At 40.9% G+C, this 27,429-nt stretch overlaps 1 protein-coding gene across 1 annotated transcript in view; it reads left to right on the top strand.

Moving 5' to 3' along the window:
- The first annotated feature begins 441 nt into the window (after window positions 1-441).
- WDFY4 (WDFY family member 4) overlaps window positions 442-27,429 on the top strand; it is a 388,818-nt gene continuing 361,830 nt past the window's right edge. The window contains exons 1-6 of the mRNA XM_075527922.1: window positions 442-675; window positions 12,312-12,426; window positions 13,274-13,380; window positions 14,447-14,581; window positions 24,269-24,458; window positions 25,972-26,161. Of these exons, the coding sequence (XP_075384037.1) occupies window positions 442-675; window positions 12,312-12,426; window positions 13,274-13,380; window positions 14,447-14,581; window positions 24,269-24,458; window positions 25,972-26,161 (971 nt within the window). The remainder of the gene's footprint in view (window positions 676-12,311; window positions 12,427-13,273; window positions 13,381-14,446; window positions 14,582-24,268; window positions 24,459-25,971; window positions 26,162-27,429) is intronic.

The raw sequence follows: 27,429 nt of genomic DNA, 5'->3' as shown, positions 1-27,429 counted from the left end.
GGGAAATAGTACACACTTCTCTTCTACTTACTCATTTTTTTGGAAAGAGAAACGACATCAGATCTTTAAGATGAACAAATAGGCTTTGAGGCCAATGGTTGCATTTCACCTCAACTTCAAGCTGCCTAATTGTTTTGCCCTGGTTGGTTTCTTCACTTATATAAAGAACATGAGGAACTCATCCCTTTTTGTAACCGTAAGTCTGTATAAGGAGCAGGGGACAGTGGCTGACACATATTGTGTCAATATGTTAGTCATAGCGAAATCAGAATTTAAAAAAAGCCTTCCTCATTTTCACTTGTTTCAGATTCTTAGAGGAACCAGCTTCAATAGGAACTGCACTGAATTAGTAGTGTCTCCTGACACCTAAGCTCGTCAGAAAGTGTGTGACAGAACTCATTGCCGTGCCGATCTCTGAAACCCGGTCTGCTTTTCCAAGGCATGGAATCAGAAGACACTGTGAAGACTGGGCGCAAGTCACAGGGGTCAGCTTCCAACAGTGATGATCAGTCTGATTTTGAGCAGCTTGATTCCCCACACGGAGGGCAATCCACCGGCCCCAATGCTCTCTGGGAGGTGGTAGAAGAGAAATTTCTAGAATATAAGCAGGTGGCTTTCGGGACACCTTATGAACGCCAGAAGAGTCTGCTGAATCTTCTCTCCCTGTTCCTAAAGGTTGGTATTCTGATTTTTAAGATAGCAATGCAGTTCTTGGGGGTTAGGGAGGGGCCACTTATGGCATAAACTGGAAGTTGAATTTGGTGGCTTTACTGCCATCCAAAGTACCATTTGATTGGTTCCTTGGAGGAGAGGTTGTGCCATTTAATAAAGATGGCAGGCAAGGCTCCTCCTCCAGGGCAGCAGGGTGCTGGGCAACGATAGTCGGTTGGCTCCTAATAATAGTTTCTCTTTAGTTAAACATTTTTAGTAAAAAATTCGACTATTGAATATCACTCAACTTGGGAGCTAAAATAGAAAGATCAGGTTCTTTGAGAGCTAAGAAGGACTACGTGTTCTAACACAGGAGCCGCTGGGATTACTAAAAGTAGTTCTTGTGGAGTTGACTTCAAGTCATGATAACTCCATAATTATCAGAGTAGAATTTTAAAAATCATTTTATTAGGGGCTCATACAACTGTTTTCACAATCCGTACATACATCATTTCTGTCCATCACATTCGTACGTATGTTGCCATCAACATTCTCAAAACACCTGCTCTCTGCTTGAGCCCTTGGTATCAGCTCCTCATTTTTCCCCTCCCTTCCTCATCCCCCCTCCCCTGAAACCTTGATAATTTATAAATAATTATTATTTTATCATATCTTACACCATCCGACGTCTCCCTCACCCAGTTCTCTGCTGTCTGTCCCCCAGGGAGGAGGTTACATGTAGACCTTGTCATCTGTTCCCCCTTTCTCCCTCACCTTCCCTCCACCCTCCCAATATCGCCACTCTCACCACAGGCATTGGACTGCCAACCACAACATACGCATTTCAATTCCCTCAGCTGTTTCTCTGGAGGGAGATGAGGTTGTCTACTCCTGCAGAGTAGCATTTTTAATGGCTTATCTTTGGAATTTGATCATCAGGCCTTAAAAAGCCAAACCATGGCACGACTAGGTGGACTTGAACTTCCATTCTTTCTGTTAGCTGTTGAATATTTTACCTGTTGGCAACCCCAAGAACTGCTCTCAAAATTGCTGGCACTCTCAGACTCAGGGAAGTCAATGCTAAAGACTGGGAACACCACAAACATTTGCATGGAATTGTGCAAAGAATGCAGAGTGAGACCTAATCAGCAGGGAGTCACTAGAATCAACATTCTCTTTATTGGTCATGGCACACTTAAGACCACTAATCTACCAGATTCACACTCTGGCTATTGGAGCTCGTGGCAGCTATGGGAAGCATGGGTGTGTGAGAGTCTCTCTCTCTTGTCTTGGAATAGAGCTCTTTGTTTGTGAATTTGAATATATTAAAGTGGAGCTGTAGAGCTAAAATTGTATATTTTATGAAAACTTAATTTTTTTAATGATTGTTGGTCTTGCCATGGAATTGATTTGCATCCATGGCAACCCACATGTGTCAGAGTAGAACAGTGTTATGTATGTTTCAGTGGCTGATTTTTGTGGAGGAAGTACACCATCAGGACTTGCTTCTGAAATGTTTCTGGGTAGACAAACCATCAACCAAGTGTGTTAACCATTTATATCACTCAGGTAATTTACCTTCCATCAATTCATTATTTTCATCAATGTTTCTTATACTACCAGCCACCTCATTTCACAACTGGGACACAGAAGAGACAGATTAGGAGAGGTAACTCAGATTTCTCATCCCTATCCTTACCCTTATCCAACCACAGCTTCTAGGAGGTGGCTCAGGCTCACCCAAGTGCCTTATGGGAGGAACAATCTGAGTGGGCCCCAAATGTTCATTGCAATTTACTGCTGAGTGGCTGGCCCTGAACTCTATCGTTCCCTTCTGGGCTGCTCTGGTTTTTAAGACAGGTCTGTGCCCAAGAGTTAGGGCTTGGCTCTCCTTAGCTCTTCCAACTCAAAAGTTTGCTAAATCCTGGACCAGATCAAAGGCTATCAAAAAGCATCAAGAATCAAACTACTCTGATACTACTCTGTAAGACCACCTTTTACAATTTTACTGCCACTAGCTCCAATAGCCAGAGTGTTGATCCAGTAGTTTGGGGTCTTACTGTAAGTGGTTCTCCTCTGATACGTTGTCAGCTTGCAGAGGTTAAAAATGAATAAGAAACGTTAAGTTCTCACACAAAATTTGAATTTGTTGAATTTGATTTGTTGATTCAAATTTGAATTTGTTGACAGTTTTGGTAGATATGGTTAATACCATTCAAGGTAATCCCTGGATGGATATGGCAGGGAGTCTACTCACATGAAGAATGGCCTTGGGTTTTTTCATTTTACCATGGCCCCTATTCCTTCATACCTCTCACCCACCCCACTTCACTTATTTTTTTTTAATCTCACTTAATAACGTTGAGACTAGTGTCCCCAAACTAGCAGTTTCTGTTAGAACAGATGGAGGCTCACCTTTATTGAGAGGAGCCCGGGCAGAGCTGTCTGATTAGCTAATTCCAGAAACGCAGTCATTGACAACATACTGCAACACCTTTCTCCTCTGATGACATTGCTATGAGCGAGAGTCAAATCCGTAGCAATAATAAGTTAGAACTGAATCTTGCATGGCTTCCCAGCCCCATGTGCTAGCAACGGGCAGTGCTCTGCTCCTGGGGTTGAACACCAAGTCAACCAGGACAGGGCCCAGGTTCTGGCTCCATCACTTTTCAGCTGTGTTTTGTGAAGCATATTGCTAAGTACTGGTAAGCCTCAGTTTCCTTATGGAAAGTGGGATCAATTATACTTTTCTGACTACTGTGAGGGAGGACTACTTTGGTGTTTTGCAATCAGCCTCCAGAACACTGACTGTATGTGTGCCTATATATTTGGAACTCATTGCTGAATTTCCCCTAACTGCTGACACCATCTACTAATCTTAGCATCCTGAAAGCCTGCCTCTGATGAATTATTTAGAAATAAAATATTTTCGTAAGCTTTATATTCTTTCCGTAATCCTGGAAGTCAGTAGTTCTGCTGATTCTATTAAGTTATAACTAGTAAACTGCCAGAAGCCAGAGTCTTTAGGCTCTGTAATTTGAGTTGGGGGTGGAACTGAACTTGGGAAAGAGGAAGCTGGAACTTTGTTTTCACAGGGGTCACCACTACCACTGGCTGTCCTTGATTTTGGCAAATGCACCCCCATAAATGTCAGAGTAAGGCAGTGCTCAAAAATTCACACCCTCGCTGCCATTGGGATCTTTCATCTGGCAGCCAAGTGCTTAATCACTGCACTACCAGGAATCCTTAACTGGCCGATAGCCCAAACCCCAAACTACTGCCAGCAAGTCGATTCCAAAGCACAGGGTACTGTAGGATAGAGTGGAACTGTTTCTGAGACTACACATCTTTATAGGAAAACAAGATCTCATCTGTCTCCCTCAGAGGAGCTGGTGGTTTCCAACTGCTGACCTCCTGCTTAGCAACCCAATGAGCTTCCCAGTAAACTTCTCAACTGGGTGCTCAGAGGTTGTAGTTTCCCCCCAACCATTTTATCAGGAGCTAATCCAGACAGCATATCATTCCATATTTCAGTCACATCAAACACTAATGTAGAATTGCTACCAGTTTCAAACATTTTCTTCCTTCCTGAACTCTTTGATATTGGCTCCCCGTCCCCCGCCCCACCTCCCCAAGAACTTTTATTCTACTTGTTGTCTCTACGGGTTCATCAATCCTGGGTTTCAGATACCAGAAAATCACAAAAGCACATAACAATGATTCAAGAAGACTATTTAAAATGACAATATATCAAAGATAAACCCTAATATGAAAACAAACCCAGAAAATAAATGAAAAGCAGATCAGGCTCAAAGTGTATCAAAGGGGGTTAAAGTGGCAAGGTTTTAACCATACAAGTCATGTTTATCATTTTGATGGCCTTTAGTCATCTATCCAATATTCTCTGTTTGATAACCAGTTTATTCCCATCCATCAATTATGGTTGGTGTGAAATCCTCAGAGACTCATTTCCTGTGTAGATCTTGCAAAAGTATCTTGGACTTCCACTGTCATCCACACCCTCCTGAAAACTGCAATCTCGCAATTTAAACTCTGATACTATTCCCTCCTTTGGATTTGGATTATTTAATTTACAATCCTTGGGTCACAGATGTTGGTGTGCTTCTTCCACGTAGACTTAGTTGACATCTCACTTGGATGACTACTTGTTTGGAAACAAGCTTTGAAGATTCCAGGTGCTGTTGTATCTGATAGCCCTGCACCACCTACTTTCGTCACCACACTTTTGTACAGCACCCGTATCTTCTGTGTTTGCACCCTGGATGCCCATCAAGTCTGGACAAGGAATGAGAATGAGCTCGATACTCTTGTTGCACAGGAGCATCCACCATTCTGGAAATAGTTGTTCAAGAAACCAAATCAGTTGCTATCAAATCAACTCCAATTCCTGGCAACTCCATATGTGTCAGAGAACTATGTTTTTAGTCAAAAGTTAACTTTTAGGCCCTTCTTTTAAGGCAGTTTTCAGTTAGCAACTAAGCGTTTGAATCTGTAGTTCAAGATAAACAGGTAGTAAAGTAGAAAATTCCTTGTAAGTTGTACAAAATCCCTCCTGGATCGGCACAACCAACCTGGGAAGTGGAACAGATGGCGGGGGGATCTTAACTGTAATATATTAGGGAGAGTTCAACTCTGTTCAAAATATTCCTTTCCAGAGGATTCCAAGTATATATCCCTTCCCTCCCTCCTTGAATCTGAATGGATGTGTGACTCGTGGCTAATGGATTCAGCCAGTTTCTAGGTCCCAACCGAAAGAGAATCAGACTTCCTCTACCTTTCACTTGTAAAACTTTTAGTACCCGGTTGTTATAAGGAAGCCTCAACATATACATGTTGATGCCTATGGGGAGAGGAACCCAGGCACTTGACCTTGAACTTGTACGAGTTACCTGGAGTCAGAATCAACTTACCAGCCACATGAGTTGAGTTACCATAAAGAAAAAGTAAAGTTGCCCCAGTTGAGGGGAATGAAGAAGAGAAAAGTTGTCTGTGTTGAGTGCTGCCCAAATTTCAGATACCTGAGAAATAGAAATCACTGCTGTGATTGCACATTGGGCTGTGATTTGCAAGGTTGATGTTCAAAACTACCGGCAGCTTGGAGGGAGAAAGATGGGGCTTTCTACTCTTGTAAACAATCGCAGTCTGTGATACTCACAGGGACAGTTCTACCCTGTCCTACAGGGGCACTGTGGGTCAGTACTGATGCTCTGGCAGTGAGTTGGTTGTTGGGAGGTGGCTTGGTACGGTGCCCCAAGAGGACAGGGAAGACAGATACCAATTCTCATCTACCCCTAATTTTAACCCCCATTGATTTGGAATTTGAAACATGACTAAAAATCCTCCCATTCCCTAGTGTTAAAGGATAAGAATACTAGATTGTTTGTACTTGATGTGTGCGTGTGTGTGTGTGTGTTTGTGTACGTTCAGGTAGGCTTTCTTAACTGCTCATTCAGTGGTGTAGCATTCACAGCATTGCATCAGCCAATTATTCTCATGAAAATCAAATGTGAGTCAATTTCAATTTAATAAAGATACCCGTTTCCATTGAGTTGATTCCAATTCTTTATGTGTCAGAGGAAAAATGTGTTTCATAGGGATTTTAGTAGCTGATTTTTTTTTTTGGAAGTATGAGTAAACTTGTCTTCCAAGGTGCCACTGGTTGGATTTGAACCTTCCATATTTTGTTAGCAGCCAAGCATTTTAACTGTTTGGCCACTCGGTCACTCATCACTGTCAGTCACTCATTCATTCAATTAGTCAGTCCACTCACTCACTCACTCACTCACTCGGTCCCTAACTCACTCATTGATTGCCACTGAGCTGATTCTGACTCGTAGTGACCCTGTGTAGGACAGGTAGAATTGACTCGATGGCTTTCTGAGACAGTAACTCTTTAAGGGAATAGAAAGCCTTATCTTTCTCAAGGTGGACTACCCAGGGACTCCTAAACAAAGGTGATCAATGACTGTATTCAAGGCTGTGCCCCAAGAAGACAGCGAGGGTCAATACCAATTCTTGTCTACCCCAGATTTTAACCCACCTTTGACTGGAATTTGAAACATGGTTTATTCTCATTTTGTGGAAACATTTTTGTTGTTTTTTCAAATCACTGATATACCACTTGTTATTTTTAATTTACAAAAGGAAGGGCCACGTTAGCAAGGAGTTCCATATAAAGTCTGAAATGTTTTGAGCTCAGTTAAAGACAAAATCCTTAAATTTTGTAATAGTGGAATAACTGAATATACACTTAAAAACTATAGAAAACTTTAAAAAGAGATAGAGCTGCATGAAACAATATCATAAATCGTAGAAATTGAATTTTAAGTAGAAAAAGCAAGTTTCATAAACAGTACGATTCCACAACAATTTTGAAATGATCTTGTTTATTATTTATGGATTGCAGAAATATATATACAGAGCTGACACACAAAAAGAGGCTTTGACATCACACGCGAGAGCCAAGCAGGTACTTGTGTTATACAAAAGCCAAGTTTTTCAGCCCTTCTCCACAGAAGCCTTTGTCATGCCTAATTTTCCTTTGGAGACCAGAAGCATACTTTTCTCTTCGTTCTTTCCATGTGAGGGGACAGCCACCAGGCATTGTGGTACAGCTTAGATAATTTTAGTAAATAATTTTTTAAAATATTGAACAATAATCTCCCAGCATGCAAGCCCCACTCTGGGACAAAATTAGGTCCTTTTGGAAGTTGCCTTAACTCTTTGGGGTCTCCAAGGTACCATTCCGTAAAAGATTGCCTCTGTGTATCAAATGGCACCCTGGTGGCCTGAAAGCCGTAATGCTGCCTCCATAAGTGCCCATTGCGTTGCAGGAAGGGACCTGAGTGGTGGGAGATTTGCTCAGTATACAATTACTGTTCAACTCACAGTGGCCCAATTTGCTTTATTGTGGAGTGGCTCGTGAAGTCCCACTGCTCGGGAGACTGTGTCAATGATTCTGAGTCAACTGCCTGCAAATTGGTCTTTGAGGGGTTTGGCAGTGCAGGAGAGGCTCCAGAATTTGTTTTTAAAATATTACAGTGGAGCTCTCAGTCCTGGGGAGGGAAATAATCTTAAGATCGAAATATCAGATCAGAAGGACATTTTCTTCCAAAGATTGAAGTTTCGGGTGAAAGCTGGTTTCCAGGAACAGAAATACTCAAAGCTGGTGACTTTAGCGAACAGAAGTCTAGGGGAAGGCTTTTTATTTTTCTCAGCTCTGTGTTATATACTACTACCACTCATAAGTAATAATACCCATAAATAAAAATGATATGTATAAATAATTTCAACATTTCCGTGGAATCCTATAATGGTTTTGTAAATTACCTTTTCTACTTAAAATTCAATTTCTAGGGTATATTATATTGTTTCATGTGCACTATCTCTTTTTCAGCTTTTTACGTTGTGGTTTCGTGTCATCCAGTCAACTCCAACTCATAGTGACCCTATGCACAACTGAAGGAAACTCTGCATGGTCCTGCGCCCACTGAGTCCACTGATGCAGTCACTGCGTCAATCTCTCTCATTGAGGGCCTTCCTCTTATTCGCTGACCCTCCACTTTACCGAATATGATGTCCTTCTCCAGGGACTGCTCCCTCCTGACAATATGTCCAAAGCACATGAGACGATGTCTTGCCACCTTGCCTTTAAGGAGCACTCTCACCTTCCTGCTTTCAGCACAGGTCCCTTGTCCTTGCAGCAGTCCACAGCACTTTCATTATTTCCCACCACCACAGCTCAAATGCTTCCACCCTTCTATGGCATTCCTCAGTCAGTGTTTTTTTTTTTTAATTTTAACAATTTATTGGGGCTCATACAATTCTTTTCACAGTTCATGCATATACATACATCAATTGTATAGAGCACATCTGTACAGTCTTTGCCCTAATCATTTTTTTCTCTTTTCTTCTTTTACATTTTATTAGGGACTCATACAACTCTTACCACAATCCATACATATACATACATCAATTGTATAAAGCACATCCATACATTCCCTACCCCAATCATTTCCTCAGTCAGTGTTTTATATGCTATTCAAACACACAATTGCATCACAGCTCATCTACACGTTGCCCAGTGGATAAATATTAAGTATTTATATTTAGTGCTTTCTAGATTTTCACAGTCACAAATAATGCTGCATGAAGGTTTCCCCTGTAAATACAATTTCTCCAGTGAGTATATTTTAAATTGGAATTTCTTGGGTGTAGGGTATGTGCCTGGAGCCCTGTGGAACAGTGGTTACAAGTTGAGCTGGACATGGGCAGCAGTTCAAAGCCACCAGCAGCTCTGCAGGAGAAAGACTGGCTTTCTATTCCTTTAAACAGTTATAGTCCTGGAAACCCACAGGGGGTCTCTATCAGTCAGCATGGACTCAGTGGCTGTCGGGTTACATACCTAGATTCTCCAGAGGAACAGAACCAGTATATTGTGTGTATGTGTGTGTGTACATATATAAAAGGGGGTACCCCAAAAACCTGGAATTATTTTTTCAAAGCTATGTATTTAACTTTTTTTAAACAAACTTATCACCTTCAAAGTACTCTCCATTACACTTAATATATTTGTCAAAATTGAAATTCCATTCTTGGAAACATTTTTCAAATTCATCTGCTTGAATGTCTCTATAAGTTTGTTTCTCAGTCTACCCCGGCTCACACAGTAGGTGGGTAGAATAAAAGGATCATAGATTTGAAGCTCTGTAGTGTGTAGAGGTGGGGGTGGAGGCCGGAGGGAGAGAGAGTTAGTTTGAAATTGACTGCATAAGATTGCAGGGACTGTCAAATCCTAACTCTGTAGGTTCGGTGACAGGATGAAGATTCTGTCCAGATTCTTATATTACAATCTTGAGGTAGAATCTTTTTTACTCTCCAGAAATCTCAGTTTTTGCTCTTTATGGTCTTAAACTAATTGGATGAAGTCCATCAACATTGTGGATTGTAATCTGTATTACTTAAGGTTAATTTATTTTAATATTAATAGTATGCAAATACTTTTACAATAACATTTAGTCTAATATTTGGCTAACAACTGGACACTATAGCCTAATTAATATGACACATAAAATAGACAGTGCCTCTTTTTTTCTGGGGGTATGCTAAACTCTTCTTCATGAAGATTCTTCCAAGAGATACTTTATCAATCAAACAGTTCTTGTGATCTCTCACCACCTTCTATCTTTGGTTTAGTGAACACTAAAAAATATCTCATTGTAATTTAGTTTGCATTTTCCTAATTATTTGTGAATTTTTAAAAATTTTGCTAGAAATTGCCTCTTGGTTTCCTTTTCCCGATCCCCACCTTTTTCTTTTCCTGGTATGTCTGTCTGTCTGTTTTTTCTACCAGTTTATTTGCCGCCCTGCTTTAAAAAGAATCCATTTAGAAATAACTAGCTTTTGTCAGTTTATACATTGTACATGTATTTTTTCCCAAATCAGTGACTTGCTTTTTCACTTGGTTTATAATATATTTTAATATAGAAACATTTTCTAAATGTTTTATTTTCTAACAACTATATTATTTGCATTAAGACAACAGTAGAAATTATTTCTTTGGGATTTTGATGATGCCTTCCTCACTTTTTCTAGATGAAAGAAATCAGAGAGTTTAAAAAATAAATATCTGGGTTTTATATTATAATTAATATTATTTAACATAGCTGTAATAAGAGTGAATAGATGGCAGGCCAGTAAAAGTAACCTTCATGTAGTTTGCACAATGTTAGCAATAGTGTCTGGGATCTTAAAGGTTTGAAGGTAAACAAGTGGCCATCTAACTCAGAAGCAACAAAGTCCACATGGAAGAAGCACACCAGCCTGTGTGATCATGAGATGTCGAAGGAATCAGTTATCAGGCATCAAAGAACAAAAAATCATATCATTGTGTGCCCACCTTCCCGATAAGATCGCAGAAGACAAATGTGTGCATAAGCAAATGTGAAGAAAGCTAATGGTGCCGGGCTATCAAAAGATATAGCATCTAGGGTCTTGAAGGCTTAAAGGTAAACAAGTACCCAACTAGCTGAAAAGCAACAAAGCCCACATGGAAGAAGCACACCAAGCCTGTGTGACCACGAGGTATCGAAGGGATAAGGTATCAGGCATCAAAGAACAAAAAATAATATCATTGTAAATGAGGTGGGGGTGCAGATTTGGGACCCGAAGCCCATCTGTAGGCAACTGGACATCCCCTTACAGTAGGGTTGTGGGGAGGAGATGAGCCAGTCAGGGTGCAGTGTAGCAACGATGAAACATATGACCTTCCTCTAGTTCTTATATGCTCGCCCCCCCCACTATCATGATCCCAGTTCTACCTTATAAATCCGGCTAGACCAGAGGATGTACACTAGTTCAGATAGGAACCAGAAACACCAGAAATCCAGGACAGATGATCCCTTCAGGATCAGTGGTGAGAGTGGCGATAGCGGAGGGTAGAGGGAAGGTTGGGTAGAAAGGGGAAACCACTTATAAGGATCTACATGTCACCTCCTTCCTGGGGGATGGACAACAGGGAAGAGGGTGAAGGGAAATGTAGGGCATTGTAAGATATGACAAAATAATAATAATTTATAAATTATTATGGGAAGCACGGAGGGAGGGGAAAATGAGGAGCTGATACCAAGGGCTCAAGTAGAAAGCAAATGTTTTGACAATGATTAAGGCAACAAATGTACAAATGTGCTTGACACACAATGGATGTATGCGTGGATTGTGATAAGAGTTGGATGATCCCCCAATAAAATGATTTAAAACAAAAACAACAAAAAACTGGCAAACTGGATATAAGGATAATTGCCCAAGAGTTAACATTCATATTTTATAAATCAATAATAGTGAAAAACCTAATAGATCGATAGGCTAATTAAAATGGAAGAAGAAAATAACTCAGTTAATTCATGAAGTATAAAAATAACCTGCTTAGCCTAATAATCAAAGAAGATGCAACTCTTTTACTCTCTCTGATTGGCAAAGGTCAGGAAGAATGGCAGGAGCAGATTCTGTGTAACTGTGATGCAGTAAACCAGAATTCTCTCATAGAGTCTACAGGAGTGCCATCTGGTAATTTTTTTTCTTTTGGAGCACAATTTAGGAATATGTATTAGAAATACTTACTAAAAAGTTCACACTTTACTTTATAATCACCTTTAAAATATTTGTCCAAATGAAATATTCAGGTGACTCAAATAGAGGAAGATATTTTCACATAATTTGGGAACTGTTGAAGAATTCTCAGACTTACCCATCAATAGGGTAAGGAAGGTAAGGGAGACAGAGACCTGGAGAATAGAAGCATTTTTGGAATTAATGCTGCCTAGTGAAGCTGTTCATGGGTGCATGGTATAGGGGGACGATACAGTGGTCTTGGGGGAGAAGGCAGTGGATTAGATTATATGTATTTTACATTTCAAATGTGTGTGTTTGTGGCAGATACTTTGTGAGGAATTAGACATCGGGATCTGGAGCTCAATAGAAAGTGAAAGACTTCAAAGGCGCTGGCATAGAGTTGAAAGGAAGGCTGGATCAATTTGTGTCCTTTTTAATGTGTACGAGGAAGAGGAAGAAACCTAATGGTTTGGGCAGCATTGATTCTTTGGCCAACATTTTCATGAGCTCACTTTTTTGCTGCCCTTTAGGCCTGGAAGCACTCCGTGGGGATCATCTGCTTTCCCAGTATTCAAATGCTGGCAGAAGATGTGTCTGACCACCTGGCCCAAGAGATACAGATGGCCCTTGCTGGAAAACCTGCAGGTTAGTGAACACTGGTGCTAGAAAAGAGTTTCTGGAGGGCAAATTAGTGTATTGGTTAGCTTTGGAGGCCCAGTCAGTCTTCTAGCTAACTCTCTCTGCTTTCCTGTGAAATTTTATGGAGTAGTACTTTCCAATGAACAAATTCCATCACTGAGTGGATCTTAATTCTAGAGCTGGGGATGAAGGAAAAGGCTTTGGGAGGATGAGGTTTCAGCTGCTCCTGGAGTAGGACTCTGCTTTGATCTAACCTGTCTCCTGGTTGGCACACCCACACAGGACAGGAGTAGGCTTTTTTTGTTTTTTTGCATAAGGAAGAGAGCTGCCTGGTTGATCATAGTTAGCATGGTAGGAAGTAGACAAAGACCAAAATATATTATCAGCCATGGAGTCTCCTAACTTGCATTTCCTACTCTTTGAAACAGTCCTTGGAGGATAAGCAGGACTAGTATGGAGGAATGTCAAGGGCAGAACAAGTTAGCAAAGTCTGATTTCTGAACGTATAGACGTGAGGAGCTGTGCAGTGCAAGCAGCAGGAAAACCTTCTGAGTCGGAAGAAGTCCAATATCCGAGGAATTTGTTCTCGTTCATTTGGCAATAGCCTTTTACTGAGAGTTGCTAAACATGATAGAGATGGTCCTTTAATGAGTTCAAACTGGCAGAATGTGAAATATTCTCTGTAAATTCATGTGATGTTGGGTATGGAATGGGCAGGGGGTAGTGTTCCCATAAAGTTGCTAAGACATATATATCTGAAGGGCAGGGAAGCTCCTGGGTAGATGGGGAACTGAGTGGCAGGTCCCACTGCACTTGTTAGTCCCACTTTCTTCATTTCCTACACTCTTAACAGAGCAAGCACGGGTAGTGACTGGAAAATTGCTGCAGTGGAAGGGGGATATGGACCAGGATGGTTACCTGCTTCTGAAGTCTGTATATGTGCTCACAGGCACAGATTCGGTAAGTTCACGGTCTCTGTCCTGGACCTTGATCATCTTTATGCAAGGGGATGTCACAATAATTGCATGTCCTGAGGGTTTCTCTTTTTTCCATAAAACTTATTTATTTGTTTGTTTTTAAATTTTTATCTTCTTATTCCAATTCTCAGCTTCAATTCCTTAAATTTTGGTTGTTTTATCTATCTGAAACTCAGCTGTGTTATTTACTTTAGAGCTGGAGAAAATAATAGACACAATAGGATACTAATCCTAATATCCCCGTTATTGTAAGGAATCATAGTGCTAGGGGTACTGGGATCCCTTTTGCAGTGGATCGGGATCCTGGTGCCGCCTTCTCAGATGGTGAGGTGCTGTGGTGGCAACACAGACAACCAAGGAACAGTATTAACCAGTAAAGTCAGAATATGCTGGGTACAGGCCCCCAATGGGTCTATACTACCAAAAGGGCAAGAGTAGTGACCTTATATGTTGGGCAGGGGCCACTGAGTTCAGGCCTGGATTTCGTTTTCTTTCTGAAAAGAAGGGTTGTCTCTGGTTGGCTGGACCCAAGCAGTGGTCCCTAATTGGCTGGAACTCATTAGTAAGACCGGTCAGGTGAGTTTCCCTGTTCCTGTCAATAGTGATTGATTTATTTTTTTTTGGTGCCTATTTACTGCAGAAAGAGGTTGGATGCTGATACCTGAGGTTGACCAAGTGACAAACTGACTTCTACTTGACATAAACTGTCAGAACACCTGTCAGAAACAATGACTTGAAATAGGACAAGTCTGCTGCCTATGGGGAAAGACTATTTTCATTCTCAGTGGTGAGAGAACAATAGAGGGACTTGCTTTTCAAAGCAGTAAGAGAAGGTAGTGGTTAGCTCTGAGTGTACTTATAATTATTACCTCTATTTCATGATAGATAAGCTAACTTTCACCACCACCACAAGTGAGGTAGTGTAATGCTCTCTATTTCAGTGTGACATCCCGAGAGGGATAGTAAAGTAAAGTAAGTTCTGATGCCCTCTGAGCAGACACCTGTGTGATGTGCATTGTCCTCAGGTCATGTCTCATCTTCCCTTCCAGGAGACCCTGGGCCGCATTGCTGCATCCAGACTCCCAGCCCTGCTCCTACAGTGCCTTTACCTGTTCTTTGTTTTTCCTCTGGAAAATGATGAGCTTTGGGAGAGCAATCACCAGGTTCAGAGGATGTTTGTGCAGGTGAGTGAGAGGAGGGCATTTTACTACCATCTGGCCAAGCCTTTGCTGACTCCTGGAGATTCCTCAGAGACTCCCAGGAACTCAAGCGCCTCTATTCTTCTAGAGTGTCTGAGTGATTCCCTGCCCCCAACTCTCTGAAATTATCTGAGAACCCTGCGCAGTTGGATATGGATTTTCTTATCTCCCCATCTCATCATGTGACTGTGTCAGTAGCCTCATTTTCAGTTCTCTCTGAGAAAGGTGTGTTCCGCTCCCTTCTTCACTACCATTTGCTACTCACTCCATCCAGCTACATCTCCTCTGCCCTTACAGTCCTTGCTTCTGTCTACTCTTCTTGGTAATTGGAATTGCCTATCTTTGGCCACTTCTCCTTTGATTGAAACCAGGCTAAAGTCCTACTTGTAAAAATCAGTGACCATCCTAACTAGATATCTAAATTAGGGTCAGGTGCCTCTCATCAACCCTATTTTAATCCCAGGATATGTGTAATATTGTTAGCCTGATTCTATAAATGGAAAAATTAAGGTATGAAAGTAAGTACTGAGTCAAGGGTGAGGAGTAGTGGATGAGAGAGCTGGAATGCATTTCAGGATTCTATCTTCAAGGTCTCTGACGCATCACTTGGTGATGCCACCTCTCCCTTCTCCCAGGAGTTTATTCACGGCCAATAAACATCAAGTACAGCTTTATCTTGTCATTATCATCAACACTTGACTACCTGACCAGCAAGGAGTGGCTTTTAACCGGTCTCACCTATTTTCTGGAGGCTAAATTAGGGGCTTGGCTATGTTGATCCCGTTCTTCTAGCTGGTTTAGGGGACACTTTGCTTCTTGGCTTATAGACAATTATCATATAACAGTTGTCTTTTCCCATGTGTAAATGTGTGTTTCTATCAATGCTGCTTTTTTATGTAACTCAGAAGTACTGTAACTTCAGTTGATTCTATAAAATTAGATTTCACTGTGGAAACGGATTAGATTACATTTTATTACATTATGGAATGTGATTATGTTATGTTAGATCCATCTACAGGAATGGGGTTGCTGTGAGGTGTTATCAAGTCAGTTCTGACTCATAGAAACCCAATGTACCACAGAAAGAAACAGTAACTGGTTTGTATCATCCTTACAGTCGTTGCTTTGTTTGAGTCTATTGTTGCAGCCTGTGTCAAGCCCTCTAACTGAAGGTCTTTGTTTTAGTCTTGGTACCTTAGAGAAACAAATCCACAGAAACTCATGTATAAGAGAGTTTTACGTAAAGGGTAAGTGCACATCAAGAGAATAGCCCAACCCAGTGCTGCCCAAGCTCATAAGTCCAACACCAGTCCACAAAGTCCTTCTCCATCTCACTAAACACACACTATGATGCCGACTGCAGGAGGAAAGCCAAGTCAGTGAACATGTAAGCATTTCAGCACTGTAAGGGGTCTCCATGCGGCTGCTCCAGCACCCAGAGCTGCATCGGGGCAGGTCCATGTGGCTTCTCCTCAGGAATGTCTTGCAGGAAGTGAGCCTTGCCAGCCAAAGCAGCGAACTGGCTAAGGAAGCTGCGCCTTGGTCCAGCCATCAGAAAGCAAGAGACCCGAGAACTAGAAAGGCGAGGATCACCGAGCCATTTATCTCTCCGCCCTTCAATTAACCCCACATGTGTTTATTGGCCAGGTTGGCATAATAAATTTTAACTATCTCAGTCTTCCTTTTAGTCAGTGGCTTTCTAGTTGACTAAGAATGATGTTCTTTTCCAGTCGCTAGTCTCTTAATAATACATCCAATGTAAACGAGACAAAGTCTCTTTGTTGTTACTTCTACGGGGGATTCTGGCTGTACATCTTGCAACACAGATGTTTATTCTTCCAACAGTGCATCCTAGCACCATAATTCAAATGTACCAATTCTTCTTCATTATTCCTTACTCACTGTTGCTGTAAAACCATTTGCACCTCTCTTATAAACAAACTCACAACCCCATAAAGTCTCTATGTAACCTTTCAACTATGTGCTGTAACTTTGATCTCACATGCTGGTAGTAAAATAGGATAATGGTCAGGCTGTCAGGCTAAATTTAATATGATTTCAGGCATTATTTTTGAGTGAACGAGATAAAGATTTTGATATCATTCTAGGCAAGGATTATACTTCTTTGATATAACACCTGAACTTGACAAATGGTAGCTTCATCAATACTTTTTATACTACTACATTAAATCAACTGGACCCTTTCAATTAAAATGGATTTTTAATAACAACACTTGGAAGATGTTGGTTTACCAAGTAATACAATATTCATTATTCCTAAATATTGGCATATGACATTGTTTTAAAAGCTTACACATATTAATTTTGCCATCCAGCTCAACTGAAGAGAAGCTGGTGGCAGGACATTGTTCCCCATAATCCTAATTTCTACATAGTAACATATATTTTTTCATGGCAATGGGCACTGTCAGATGTTTATTTGAAGTAACAGATGGTTATTTGACAAAATATGCTTTATATGGTCAAATTCTTTATACAGTTTGAATCTTCTTAAACTTGCTGAAATTGACTTTGTGTCTGACAATAGCCTACACCAAACACATGTGCAACTAAGTAGAATGTGTACCGTGCAACTGTTGAGTGGCATGCTTTATGTCTGTTAGGTTAAAATGGGTAATAATATGCAGGTTCTTCTGCTTCTTTATTCCCTTTTAAAACTCTTCCAGCCATCATCAAAATTGGTGCAGATAATGTCCTTTTCTGTCTCGTAATTTTAACTTAAAGCTTATGAGTATTGTCGTCTATTAACATTGCCACTTCTGTTCACTTTGTATTATACTTACTTGTTACGTTGAGGGTCTCCCCCACACTTTAATCTATTTACACACCTGTTCCTCTTATAGATGTGTCATTAATTTAATCCAGTCTACCACCCTTCCTTGACTAGAATATTTAATCCATATATATTCAGTACTATTAATTATTAATAGAGAAGAATCTACTTCAAATATTTTATTAAACACTCCTTATATCCACCCCTGATTCTGGTGAGATCAATGACTTCTTTGTTCTCTATCTTTAGAGCTGAGTTCTCTTTAGGAATATACTTTTTCCTTTGTTGTTATTATTATTTTGTTGACAATTTTTATTACCAAATCACTCAGATTCCTTTTAACATGTGAAAGCTCCATACCAATCACCTCCATTTTATTTTTGTTCTTGTTGATCATAATTGTGTAGTCCAGATCCCCCAACTTCTTGTAAATTTATCTTATTATATGCATTAAGATGGTTGTTTACTGTCAACACTCTGGATTGTTGGGCTGGTATCATGTTTTCTTATGTGAGAACTCCCTTTAATAATTCTTTCAAAGCCCGCCTAAGGTTACACATTCCCTTAATTTTAGTTTATCTGGGAAAATTCTAATTTTACACTCACTTTTGAATGATAATTTTACTTGGTAAATTATTTCTGTTTGACAGCTTTCTTTCAAGGCTTTCATAAGTCATTCCAGTGCCTTCTTGCCTGCTAGTTGCTGTTGAGGAACCAGCACTTAATCTTTTTTTTAAAATCATTTTATTGGGGGCTCACACAACTCTTATCATCATCCATACATACATCAATTGTGTCAAGCACATTTGTACATTTGTTCCCATCATCATTCTGAAAATATTTGCTTTCCACTTAAACCTTTGGTATCAGCTCCTCATTTCCCCCTCCCTCCCCGCTGCCCCCTCCCTCATGAACCCTTGATAATGTATAAACTATTATTTTGTAATATCGTACACTGTCTGACATCTGCCTTCACCCACTTTTCTGTTGTCCACCCCCCAGGGAGGAGGTTATATGTAGATTATTGAAATAAGGTCCTCCTTTCTACCCCACCCTCCACACTCCCGGTATTGCCACTCGCACCACTGGTCCTGAAGGGATTATCTCTGATTCCCTGTGTTTCCAGTTCCTATCTGTACCAGTGTACATCCTCTGGTTTAGCCAGCTTTGTAAGGTAGAATTGGGATCATGATAGTGGGGGGCGGGAGGGGGGAATGGAAGGACAGGGAGGAAACATTTAGGAACTAGAGGAAAGTTGTATGTTTCATTGTTGTTACACTGCACCCTGACTGGCTCATCTCCTCTCCCGCCACCCTTTCATAAAGGGTTGTCCCATTTGCCTACAGATGGGCTTTGGGTCCCTACTCTGCACTCCCCCTCATTCACAATGATATGATTTTTTTGTTCTTTGATGCCTGATAACTGATCCCTTCGGCACCTCATGATCACACAGGCTGATGTGCTTCTTCCATGTGGGCTTTGTTACTTCTCAGGTAGATGGCGGGCTTGTTTACCTTCAAGCCTTTAAGACCCCAGACACTATATCTTTTGATAGCCTGGCTCCATCAGCTTTCTTCACCACATTTTCTTATGCACCTGCTTTATCTTCAGTGATTGTGTCGGGAAGGTGAGCATCATGGAATGCCAGTTTAATAGAACAAAGTATTCTTGCATTTAGGGAGTACTTGAGTGGAGGCTGAATATCCATATGCCACCTTAATACCACCTTAAAACTAAACTATAAATATATGCACATAGATATAGTTCCCCATCCTCATATATAAATATATTTACATATGTCTGCCTTTATTTAGACCTCTACAAATGCCCTTTGTGTCCTAGCTTTTTCCTCCATTTCCTTTTACTTTCCTTTTGTCCAACCACCACACTCAGCCTTAGTTTGGATTTCAGTAATTCCTCTTGGTTACATTACCTTTGGTCATGTCCTACCAGGCCTCATACACCCTCCTCACCACCGATTTGGATCACTTGTTGTTCCTTTGTCCCTAGGTTTATTAACACCAATTCCTTTCCCCTCTCCCCCCTCTCCCATGTCCCCCCAGAACTGTCGGTCCTGTTGTTTTCTCCTCCAGATTGTTCCTCCAGCCTATTTTATTTAGACAGACCTGCGGAGATAATAACATGCACAAAAACAAGACAGAGCAAAACCAAGCAACAAAAGAAAACAAAACAACAACAACCAAAAGCCAATGACAAAAAAGAAAAGAAAACAAAACAGCACATCACAACAACAACAAAAGAGAAAAGCTTGTAGTTAGTTCAAGGACTATTTGTTGGGCTTTAGGTATGTTTTCTGGTTGAGTCTGATGGGGTGCCAAGCCCTGGTCCCAAAGTCTATTTTTGGTTTTCCCTGGGGACTTCCTTGCTCTGTTTCCCCTGCTGTTCTGTTGCATGCCCTTAGTGTTTTGCCTCGGTGTGGTGGGGTCAGATAAGGCAGAATTCTCACACTGTGTCCCCAGTGTTGTCCCCTGTAGGAATATGGGTCAGTGAGGGATGTCGTGTCTCATAGTGGGGCCAGCCATATGGTCTCCTCTGTGGATTGGCAGCTCTGAGCGGGAATATCGTCCTCAGAGCTTGGTGGGCCAGGATGTGCTCCACTCTCTCTTCCTCCCCCTTCATATGCTCCTGTGTGCTCTGATCAGACATATCCCTCTCCCTGAGCTGCAACTTCAGTGCTGCAATGCTTCAGTGCTCTTGAATAAATTCTTCTGGGGGGAGGGACAGGTGTCCACGTAGTTGGGGTTGGGGATGGCCCCTCAGACCTCTCCACTGGTTCCCTACTCAATGCTGGCATGTTGCATTCACATCTTGGAGCAACAGGTTAAAGTCTTGTCCCTCTTTCCCTGTGGAGATATAAACAATACTCTCCCCTTGGGTGGGTTAGTACCCTATTCCCCCGCTACCCATTTATTTTTTTTCCTCCCCCCCCCTCCTTTTTAGTTAGCTACCATATATATCCCTGGATTTGGTCTGGCCCCTGGTATACCAACTGGTCCTCGCCCAAGGAATGTTTGTGTACAGTAGCTTTTTCCCTATACCCCTTTTGCATTTTTTTAAGCTTACCTCAGTGGACTCATGTTGTACTTGTCCTTTTGTGCTCGGCTTACTTCACTTAGTCTGATTTCCTCCAGTTCTTCCCACCAGCACTTAATCTTATTGATGCTCCTTTGTAAGTGACATTCCCCTTTTCTCATGCTGCCCTCAAAAGTCTTTCTTCATCTCTGCCCCTGATCATTTTGATTATTATATGTCTTGGGGTGCTTCTCTTTTTGTTTAACCGTTATGTAGTTCAGTGATTATCTTGAATAATAATCTCATTTCTCATAGTTAGGATATTTACCTCGGTTATTTTTTCAAAAATATCTTCTGGGCTTCATTTCCTCTCTTCTCTTTCTGGAATTCCTATTATGTGTATATTATTTTTTATTATGTATAAATTATTTCTCTTTGTTTTGTACCACAGAACTCTTATGCCTTGTTCAGTTTTTCCCACTTAGTTTTCAAACAGCAATCTATGAGTCTTTGTCTTCAAGTTCACTGATTCTTCCTTCCACTGTTTTGATTCTACTTCTGATTTTGTCTAAGGAGTTTTTGTTTCCGTTATTTTATTATTAAGCTTCGGGATTGCTAATTGCTTTTTATTAAGGTTTCTATTTATTAAATTTCTTGGTTTGATCTTCTATTGTTTTTCTTAATTCTTCAAAAAACTTCCCATGTTTTCCTTCATTTTTATGAGAATTCTTAAGACTAGTTTTGGGATGTCTTTCTCAAGAATTTCATAGTAATAAGTGCCGGAAATATTAGGTTTGTCTTTCATTGGTGCGTAAACAGAAAACATCCACTGTCCTGGAGATTCACACACTTCCATATCTTTCAAAATTTCTTTGAAAGAGTCTTTTGTCCTTCTCCTCAACATTGCTAAGTAATTAGAATGTGTTCTGAGAGACTGCCTCCCTGCTGGTACTGCGGGCTGAGGCTCCACACTGAGAAAGAACTTAAGGATGGCTTCCCTTGATCGATGCTTTATTCCTACCCTCCCTTACACCCCCATACGCTCACCCTATGCTGCAGATTCGGAGAAACTGGATGGCTGAATGACACTGGAGTATCTCTGGTTTGGGGAATTCCATCCTCATTTGTTACTATTTGAGGGCTGTTGCTGAGGTTGCTCCCTCCGCTGCCAGCACCTCTGTTGTGAGGCTGTTCATTCCAGCACCTGTTTTCAAGGCAGCACAGGCCTTGAAGGAAGAATTGACAAATGGCCATGGACACGATTGGTCCACAGAGTGACCTTCCCTAAGCACCTGGGACAGACACAATGCCCAGAAACCATAAAGAGGTTTTATGCAGCATATTTACCCAATACAATATGCCATTTGATTTCTTGACTGCTGCTTCCATGAGGAATGGATTCAAGCAAAATCAAATCCTTGACCATATCAATCTTTTTTTCTATTTATATTATTATATATAATATTCCAGTTGAGTTTTAGGGTTTTTTTTTGGACATTGAGTCATAATATATACTGGTGCCTGGAATACTTAATTTTCATCAACAACTGCTTTAAATCCTCATGGATTTCAGCAAAGTTGTGTCAGATGCATATTGCAGATTGTTAATAAATCTTTCTCCAACAATAATGCTACCTTCTAGTGCAACTTCTTATAGTGCAACTGCTGTTGAATATTTTTCACCAAAATTTTCAGTGCATGTGATATTAATATTGTTTGACAATTTCTGCATTCCTTTGGAAATGGGTATATATACAAATCTCTTCAGTTGTTCAGGTAGTTGTCTTCTAGATTTCTTGGCATAGATATTTGAGTGCTTCTAGTTCTTTAGCTTGGTGAAACATTTCTATTGGCACTCCATAAATTCCTGGAGGCTTGTTCTTGACTGGTGCTTTCAGTATAGCTTGTATTTCTAGCGTTCGTATCTTTGGTTCTTGATCATATGCTATTCTGGAATTGGTTGTGTGTTGACCAGTTCTGCATGGTACTGTGATTCTGTCCCCTCCTTCCATCTTCTTGTGATGCTTCCTGAATTGTTTGATATTTTGGCTATCGACTCTTTCAATACTGCAACCCATGGATTGGCATTTTTCTTCAGTCACTTCCTTAAGTTTGATGTATGTTGAATGTGGTCTTCTTTTGGGATTTCTAACCATAGGTTTTTGTACCTTTCATGGTAATACTTTGTCTTATTGAGCTGTCCTTTGAAATTTTCTGTTCAGCTCTTTTACTTCATCATTTATTTTATTTGTTTTAGATTCTCTACAATCAAGAGCAAGTGTCAGTCTCTTTTGACATCCGGTTTGATCTTGTCTTTCAAAAAATTTTAGAACTTGGTTTCTAGTTTTGATTTGACTGGACTCATGTCAAAATGTGTGTATCACAACTTAGATGTTATGTGACCAAAATCTGATGTCATCTATTTAACACAAACTGGTCCAGGAAAAGAGAAGATTTTGCCTTTAGTGATTTTGCTCTGTGATCTTCTAAAGAAAGTAAATAATTTAAAAAATAAAACAAATATGAATTTTAAATAAAATGCTTTATTAAAAGTAATTATTTTTATTTTAAAATTGTATTTATTTTCTCTCAACTTTTTATGGGCATATAGTTCACATATCATACAATTCAATAGTTAAGGCAAATCAAGAAGAGTTGTACAATCATCACCACAATCAGTTTGGAATATTTTGTTCCTTTATGTACTCATTGTTATTAGCTCCCTATTTCCCCCCAACTTCTTCTGCCTTACCCCAAAGAAAACATTAATCCAGTTACTGTCTCAATAGATTTTCCTATCCTTGATTTAATATAGACCAAGACACTTTAAAAACAAACAAATAAGCAAACACAAACAAGAATAATAAAGTAAAACATATAAAAACTTCAATTGAAAGTAGAACAGAAAATATTAAAACTAGAGCAAATTTAAATAGATTATAAAGGAGATCAAAAGACAGGGAGCTAAATTTTAACCTAAGTGCGGCTGCAGGAGTTTGTAAACCATGCTCATTTGCGAAAAGTGATGGAAGTCCCTCTGGTGGACATTAGAAGACTGTATCAGTGGACTGCGTCTGTAGAGGTAAGCAGCCCAGTTGCTTATGGGGACTGATATTTATAGTCTCACAGTTCTGCAGACTAGACATCTAAATTCGGGGTGTTGACTGGCCATGTTGTCTGTGAACACCAGAAAGGAGAATTCTTCCCGTTCTCTTTGATTCTGGGAGCTCCAGGTTTCTTAGAGTCGAGATCCATTTGAAATGGCCTTGCTTCTTTTGTGTCTCTCTCCTCTCCTAGAAGAAAGCCACCCAGAGAGGATAAGTGCTCGCTCTCTTGTGGGCTGACCTCATGTCAACTAATAGCTTCTTCAAAGACCTCATTCATTCACATGTACCTGACATAAATATTTAGGATATGCAATTCAGTCTATAACAGAAGGTTATTGGAAAATGGGCAGGATGTAGTAGTAGAATTTGAGTGTCAACCAGAGAAATAGGAATGCATCTCTTTAAAAAAAATACCACGTGTGTTTTATAATCTCTGTATTTTAATTAAGATTTGCTTTTGCTGCATTCTGTATAAAGGAAAATCAGTTACTTTCATGTTCTTCTAACTTGAAAAGGGTAACAACTACTTATACAGGGATGGTGAATCGTTCCGACTTAAGGCACAAGTCCTATAACACGTGTGCACCGTGGTGGCCTGGGGCAGAGGCTAGCATGTACAACACTGTCACTCCTGCAGAGGCGTGGCCATCGTCGCTTTGGGAAAGTAGGAACATACCCAACACAGAAACACAGTTTCCTAACCAGGCTCTTCTTGGTGTCTTTCTTCCTTTTCCCCAGTTGTTGCTCAACATTTATAGTGATTCTCAGAGTCTAGAAGGACTTGTCTCAGGAAATGAGCTTCACTCCCTTCTGATTGCCACGACCTGCCTTCGGGAACAGAGCTGCTGCTTTTGGAAAGAGCCTACCTTCTGTGTGTTAAGGGAGATCTCCAAGACCCAGAACCTCAGTGTCATCAAGTACCTGCAGGGTATGTCCAAAGGAGACTGGGCGTGGGCTGAACTCTCAGGGAAAGATTGAGCTCACTCTGTGAATCTCTGGCATTGTCTCACAGTACCAGTGGAGAGCTTCTTCTGGGACTAGAAGAGAGAAGAATGATCAGCGTGCCCTGTTTATGCTGATGTCCAATTATATCCTGTAGACAACCCTGCCCTGCTTGTTCCTTCCATTCAAAGGAGTTTATTGTCTACCTCTTCTTTGGAAGAGGGAAGGGCAAACTCACTTATTGAATGGCTACTACAAAATAGGGTGTTGGGCCCATTTCTTAGTTTATTGCTTTCTTTGAGATGCAGATGAATGCCATTTTGCAATAGAGAAATGTGAGATTCAGAGTAGTGAAGTAGCCTAGAGAGTCCTGATCCAGTTGCCTCAGGTTCTACCCAGGGACACCATATCCAGCACTTAAAGCCATGTACTCTGCATCATCCCGGGTGTGGACTCAGCTGCCTCGCTGAGTGGCCTTGGACATTTCATTTCCTATCCTTTCATCTATCAATCAGAGTAATAATACTGATGATCTGATTGGATCGTTGTGATGATTCAAAGCTTTGGTGATGCTTGGTACATGGTAAATGCCCACAGGTGTTAGTATTATCTTTACTTAGATTTGGTCATAGGCAAGACACTTAGAAATTCAGTCCTGTTAGCAAGACCAGGGACTACCCTTCCCATCACCTGCCTTCGCCGGGCCTCAGGTAATGCTGAGAATTGTGGAGACTGCTGAAGATCATAGAATCTCAAGAATATATATTGACATCCTCTCAGCTGTTGGCCCAATGTAGGGGAGGCAAGGATGTTTGGCAGGCTTGTCACATCCCATAACTGGGCGACATTTCTCTGGCTCTACTAGTTCACATTTCACTTGAGAATACAGCAATTTGTGCCTTGTGCTAACCAGTTGATCTCTTTCGGGGATCCAAAGCTGTTAATGTGACTTGCTTGTCTAGAGGCATTCAGTGGTTTTCTCCTTCCTGGGCCCTCCTCAGAAAGAGAATAAAACAAAACTCTCCTATAACTGGTTTCACCCTAGGAAGAGCTGTGGGCCACACAGCGCAGGGCAGAAAGCAGTTGGTGAAGCCAGGCCCGCATTGCTAAGTCGCCTTCTTTGCACTTCATTACCTAACAGGCCTCTATGTGCCTGCGCTCTAGGGGTTAAGAGGGGAGGACTAAGTCACACCCTTCCTTTTCCCCATCCCTCCTGTCGTCATCTCTGCCTGTGGAGTGTCATGGGGGAACCACTTTTTCTGATTCAAAAGTCAACAGAAAACAGTTTGGATCCATTCTCATTCAAATCCTGGCAATCAGTTTAAATGGAGCTGAGGAGAAAACTGTTCTCCGTAATAGTTTGAGTGACTGATTATGCACAGCTCTACTCTGACACTCATGGTCAGAACTAATTTAACTGACATTAATTTAAGTTTTGGAAGTGAGTGCTACGGCTCCAGAGCTGAATGGGTGTTTTTTTGTTGTTTGTCCTCTGGCAGCCATGGATTGTATTAAGATTTCACTCCAGAATCTCTCCAAACTTGTGGACACATTCCCAATTTCAGAAGTGAGCGAGGCTCTCAACCTCATCTTGGGTTTCGTGAAGGATTCCTACCCCATCTCTTCAGTTTTGTTCCTGGAGTTCGAGAACGCGGAAGGTTACCCTCTGCTGCTGAAAGTGTTGCTTCGGTAAGTGACTATGCTTTCAGAAACTAAAAACCGAACTCAACGCCCTGGGCTTGATATCAACTCAGTGACCCTATAGGATAAGATAATTCTGTCTCCGGGCTTTCTGAGACAGTAATTCTTTATGGGAATAGAAACCTTATCTTTCTCCCATGGAACAGCTGGTAGGTTCACACTGCTGATGCTGGGTTTAGTAACCTAACTGCTTCACCAGGAATTATTATTGGTAGGGGAGAAAACAAAGTTATCAGCTGTGTTAAACCAGGTTGACTAGAGAAACAAACCCAGAGACACTCATATATGTGTAAGAGAGAGCTTTGTATTAGCCCCTGAGTCTGATATTAGTTCATTAATTCCTCTTCAGACTCACACAGCACATGCAATGATGTCAAATGCAGGAAGATCACAAGCTGGTGGGTGGAAAGTCTTGTGGATCCAATGACAGTGTATGCATCTCCAGGGCTCTGGCTGCAATTAGCATGGCTCCATGTGGCTCATCAACAGAAAGGTGAAGCAAAGAGCGAGTCTCACCTCTAGGGAGAAAGAGAGGGAGTTCCCAGAATCTTCATGATCAAGTTACCAGTGCCCACAAGAAAATATCGTGAGGCTAACAGACTAGACTCTACCCTTCATGCTTTAAAAAAGTTGACATGAAATTGTATAACTACCATATCAGAACATAGATTCTTAAGCATTTAGGGGCTTTGGAAGAAAACAGATAATAATCAGTCTCAGCATGTCTTATAAAATATGTATCTCCATAGGGGATGGCCTGGGAAATTCCGAGTTGCTGGTGTAATTCATTGTAAGACATAGCTGTGATAGCTATGCTGAGTGTTCCTATGATGGGGAACACGGTTGTAGAGGAGTCTCTAGATAAATATGATCTTGATAGTATTCTTCAAAAAATTTAGCCTTTGAATTACCAATGGATCATGATCATCTCATCTGTAACCAGCCATGAGGCTGGTGTTCTGTTCTATTGAACATGAGGCGTCCTAGGACTCAGGGCCGGTGATTTGATACTCACCCTCATTGACTTGGTGCCAACTCATAGAGACCCTATAGGACAGGGTAGAACTTCCCCAGGGTTTCTGGGATTGTAACTCTTTATAGGAATTGAAAGCCTTGTCTTTCTCCCTCAGAGCAGCTGGTGGTTTTGAACTGCTAACCTTGCAGTTAACAGCCCAAGGCAACACAATACTACCAGCAGCTATCAAATAACAATATCCAACCAGATTTTCTAGATAATCAGTTTTTCACTGAAAGGT

This window comes from Tenrec ecaudatus, chromosome 12 (assembly GCF_050624435.1).
Source record: "Tenrec ecaudatus isolate mTenEca1 chromosome 12, mTenEca1.hap1, whole genome shotgun sequence".
Classification (NCBI taxonomy): Eukaryota; Metazoa; Chordata; class Mammalia; order Afrosoricida; family Tenrecidae; genus Tenrec; species Tenrec ecaudatus.
The sequence above is the reverse complement of the archived record's forward strand: the minus strand, read 5'-3'. Positions and strand labels throughout refer to the sequence as shown.